Genomic DNA, 5,259 nt, shown 5'->3' on the forward strand with positions numbered 1-5,259 from the left:
GTAGAAGAATTGATGCTTTTGAGTTATGGTGTTGGAGGAGAATATTGAAAGTGCCATGGGCTGCCAAAAGAACCAATAGATCTTTTTTGGAAGAATTGCAGCCAGAGTGCTCCTTGTAGGCCGAAATGGCCAAACGTCATCTCTCATACTTCTGACATGTTGTCAGGAGGGACCAGTCGCTGGAGAAGGATATCATGTTTGGTAAGGCGAAGGGTTGGAGAAAAAGAGGAAGACCCCCAACGAGATGGATTGGCCAAGTGGCAACATGGATGGACTCAAGCATGGCAACAGTAGTGAGGTTGGCTGGCCCAGGATCAGGCAGTGTTTTGTTCTGCTGTGCATAAGGTCACTATGAGTCGGTACCGACTCGATGGCACCTAACAACAACAACAACATATAAGTGCTAAGTTGACCAGGAGTGGATTGTGATGGTTAAGGTTGTGTGTCAACTAGACTAAGGTCATGATTCTCACTTGTGTGGAAGTTATGATGTATTGTTGCTATTAAGAGCTGTCTAGAGTTGGTTCCGACTCGATGGCACCTGACATCAGCAACAACAGACACAACAGTAGTGAGGTTGGCCCAGGACCGGGCAGGGTTTCATTCTGCTGTGCATAAGGTCACTATGGGTCGGTACCGACTGGATGGCACCTAACAACAACAACAGTCAGTTCTAATTCATAGATATCCTATATAGGGTTTCTGAGAAGTGGCTGGTGGGTTTAAACCACTGACCTTGCAGTTTGCTGTCCAATGCTTATTCTACAGTGCCACACCAGGGCTCCAGTTATGATTTTCTGCTCATAGCAGATCCATCATGGAAGTGATTATATCAGATCACACAATAAGGACGTCTGCAGTTATGAGTCCTGGTGTGGTGCTGCAGGATAAGCACTTGACCTGCTAACCACAAAGATGTCAGTTCAAACCCACCAGATGCTCCTGGTAAAGCTCTCTGGCTTCTTCCTCAATCTCAAACTGCATCAAGCTCATGACCATCTGACCTCTGGTTATTTGGACTTGAGCTAGCAACCTGCCTTATTGCCTGAAAATCTTGGGATTCAGCAGCTTTCACAACCTGTGAATCAAGTCTTACCTGCTGATCTTGGAATCCTCATCATCTGTATCCAGCATCTTGCCATCTGACCTGCTGATCTCACCCCTGCAAGTACATAGAAGAATTGATGCTTTTGAGTTATGGTGTTGGATGAGAAGTTTCCAGAGATACTTCTAGAATCCAGTCTGTTCTGACTCGCAGACTTCAGACTTAACATTAGTAGTTACGAGTCGGGCTCCTAAACTTAAGGTCAGTAGTTTGAAACTACCAGCCATTCAGCCATTCCGCCATTCTGCAGGAGAAAGATGAGGTTTTCTGCTCTTGTAAATACTTACAATCTTGGAAACTCAGGGTCACTATGAGTCAGAATCGACTCCGCAGCATACCACCACCACCACCACCACAATTGCATGAGCTATTTCCTTGAGATAAATCTCTGTATATAAATATGCATCTACAAGCCTCACTGGTTTTGCTTCTCTAGAGCATCCAGACTAATACGATGATCCTGTGTACAACAGAATGAAATGCAGTCTGGCCCTGGGCTATACTCACAATCATTGCTACACTTGAGGCCATTGTTGAAGCCACTGTGTCAATCCATCTCATTGAGGGTCTTCCTCTTTTTTTCTGACTCTCTGTTTTACAAAGAATGATGTCCTTCTCCAGGGACTTGTCCCTTCTAATAACATGTCCAAGATACATGGGACAAAGTTGTCTACAAATTGTTTACCACCAGGCTTTTCAAGAATGTGTGGTGCTTGATGGGCAAAGGAACATCCCCATTTTCGGCTGTGGTCCTTTTTTCAGGATGAGGGCCACCTCACATTGGATGCCAGGCCTGTATTAGTGCTAGAATTTGCCTATAAGAATCAACCGCATGTGTCTCCAGGCTCTCTTTACTGCCGTTCTTGTAATGAGAGATAGCATTTCAGAGCAAACGATAGCCTTTCTCTGGGATGAAAACTCTATCTTTGCTTCTTCCATTTCCAGGTGGTCCCTGAGCAATATCACATAGCCGAGGACCAGTGCCTCCAACACCACTGACGTAAAAGAATTTTTATCTAGTTTCTCTGGATGGACTGAGAGGATAGCTGGCAGAAGCAAGTTCTCCTAATAAAGTCATGAGTCAAATCTGTTGACAATGGAGAAGGGAACAATAATCCAGCAAAATATAAACAAGACATTGGACAACATTTTTTATTTTAACCTATGAGCTTTTCCAGAGATTGCCAAGGATAGTTCTGGATCATTTAGCTCATTGCCATAACCTTATAAATAGACTATAGTACTTCACCCATTCTAGTCTCTCTATAAATGCCATTAGTCAAATAACAGGCAGACAGAAGCATGCTGTGAGCTTATGGGCTTAGCCTGGTGCCTCAAGTGCACGCTCTTGACCACAGATCTCACAGCATACTATTTGGGCAGTGGTATACAGCCTAGAGTTAACAACCCTTGTTTCTCTGTCTCAGGTGCCTATCCTCGACTTTCACTGAGCTTTCGGTTGAAGAGAAATATTGGATACTTCATTCTTCAGACTTACATGCCTTCGATACTGATTACGATTCTATCCTGGGTGTCCTTCTGGATCAATTATGATGCGTCTGCTGCTAGAGTTGCTCTTGGTATGTGTTATTTTACAATGTCATTACAGTGTTTATAGAGGTCAAAAGCTATAGTAGTTCAATGGTTTTTTTGTTTTTTGTTTTTTAACAGAATGATACAAATCTTGCCTATATAATCACATTTCATCTTGAAACTCTAGTTTCATGAATGATTCCATGGACATGTTAATTTAATTTTAAGGCTCTGATGTGAGTTTTCAGGCTCAAGAAAAGAAAACATGCTTGCATAATATTTACATAGTAAAAGCCTTTTGACACTAATTTTAAAGCAAGAAGTAATATCTCCTATTCAAAATTATTCCATGGCGTAGAGAGAAGACTTGATTTACCGTGTATTCTTCTTTATTAACTAAAAAAGTAGTCAAATATTATAGAATATAATTGAATATACAATTAAGCTATAGAATTAGATTCTTAGTAATCCCTGAGAGCTTTAGAGAATTTTTCTGGCCATTGGTCATTTGATAAATAGACTATTAGCTTGCATACAATGTATACTATATGTTGTAATATCATTTTCAGTTTTTTTCTAATTATTACGGAAAGCATTATATTTTAGGTTTGAAACTATTCTCTACTTCATTAATTATTATATAACACATCAACAAAGTAATAAACTAAAGCTTACATTTTAGGTAAGTAGTGTTAGATTTAATTTCCGAAGATTAAATTATCAGTAGTGTTTTAAATTGGTGGAAATAACTATCAACACATTTGCTCGTAATGTAGCATAAGAATGGAAAGTTACAGTGGTTCCCTCTTTTTCCATCCCTTTTCTGTTTACTATTTGTTCCCCAGGTTTGTAAACTGAGTGACATTTTTTTTTTTCCAAAGAAAACCTGTGTAGCTATGTATTTGTGGATCTTTGGTTTAGATTCACAGGCACATGACTGGCATATATGCATTGAAGATCAAATTTTTTCAGGAAAGAACAGACATCTATGACCTAAAGATATCATGTTATCAAATACTATCGAGTTGGCTCTGACTCATAGTGACCCTGTAAAGGGTTTCTAAGGATCAGCTGGTGGGTTTGAACTGCTGACCTTGCAGTTAGAAGCCAGTGCTTTTCAGATGGTTGTCCCTAAAGTTGTTGAGTGTCATCAAGTCGATTCTGACCCATAGTGACCCTGTATAGGGTTTCTGAGGAGAGACTGGAGAGTTTGAACCACCACCCGTACGGTTCAAACCGACTTTCCAAACCAGTGCATTAACCCACAGTTGTTAGGTGAATAAAACTCATTTGAAGAGAATAAATTATCAAAAACCTAAGAGTTGTGTATTACTTGATGTGTTCTGGCTATAGTGGAATCCTGGTGAGGCACTGTAGTATAAGCACTGTACTGCTAACCACAAGGTTGGTTATTCAAACCTGCAGTTGCTCCTCGGAAGTCCTATACAGGGTCACTATGAGTCAGAATGACTCTAGACACTTAATAACACCAATAGCATGGCTATAGTTTAAAAAGAATCATAATATAATTCTCTTAAAGAAATTTTAAAAAGCATCACTAGGATTTCTTGATAGCCTGAGAGGTTACTTTATAACCACACATCTTTATTTAGGTTTTCACTTGTTTTCTTCAATGTTACTCTTGGTTAAACTACTTTCTTTGCTTCTCTCCTGTAAATTTCAAAGAGGGGAAATGAATTTGTAGGGGCAGATGCAATTTTTTAAAAAGTAGTAGCAGGTATAATTTTGGATTCTCTTTTGAAAACAAATGCAAAAGATACAGATGCAAAGTAGCTAAGACCACTCCCTTAGACCCAGAAGATTTGGTGTAAGCCGAATTCTGCCACCATGAGTTGCTTTGCAATGGAACCATGAGAGGAAGAGAAGCACCCAAGTACTGGGGGTGAGATATACTGAAAAAAAAAAAAAAAAAAAAGAATTTCTAAGTTTTCTGTAGAGTAGAAGTTTTATGTCGTTAATTATATAATGTCTTTCACAGTAGTCAACAGTCTGTCTAACATAGGCTATATTCAACCTGACCTTATTATGTTGTTGCTGTTATTGGTAGATGCTATTCAGTCAGTACCGACTCATAACGACCTTATGCACAGAAGACGAAACACTGCCTGATCCTGGGCCAACTTCACTATTGTTGCCACATTTGAGCCCATTGATGCTGACACTTTGCCAATCCATCTTGTTGGGGATCTTCCTCTTTTTCTCTGACCCTCCACCTTACCAAACATGATACCCTTCTCCAGTGAATGGTCCCTTCTGACAATATGTCTGAAGTATGAGAGATGAAGTTTGGCCATCTTGTACTCCAAGGAGCACTCTGGCTGCACTTCTTCCAAAACAGATCTATTGGTTCTTTTGGCAGCACACGGCACTTTCAATATTTTCCTCCAACATCATAGCTCAAAAGCATCAATTCTTCTATGGTCTTCCTTATTCACTATCCAGCTTTCACATGCATCTGAGGTTATTGAAAATACCATGGTTTGGGTCATGTGCACCTTAGTCCTCAAGCTGATATCTTTGCTCTTCAACACTTTAAAAAGGTCTTGTGCAGCAGATTTGCCTAATGCAATACATCATTTGATTTCTTGACTGCTGCTTCC

The 5,259-nt window shown here is 40.0% G+C and overlaps 1 protein-coding gene across 2 annotated transcripts in view; it reads left to right on the forward strand.

Moving 5' to 3' along the window:
- The window catches only part of GABRB3 (gamma-aminobutyric acid (GABA) A receptor, beta 3), a 329,602-nt gene that overhangs the window by 289,747 nt on the left and 34,596 nt on the right, over positions 1-5,259 (forward strand). For both annotated transcript variants that reach the window (XM_006861876.1, XM_006861877.1), the window contains exon 7: positions 2,533-2,685. In XM_006861876.1, the coding sequence (XP_006861938.1) occupies positions 2,533-2,685 (153 nt within the window). The remainder of the gene's footprint in view (positions 1-2,532; positions 2,686-5,259) is intronic.

The sequence above is a fragment of the Chrysochloris asiatica genome, unplaced genomic scaffold (assembly GCF_000296735.1).
Source record: "Chrysochloris asiatica unplaced genomic scaffold, ChrAsi1.0 scaffold00044, whole genome shotgun sequence".
Lineage (NCBI taxonomy): Eukaryota > Metazoa > Chordata > Mammalia > Afrosoricida > Chrysochloridae > Chrysochloris > Chrysochloris asiatica.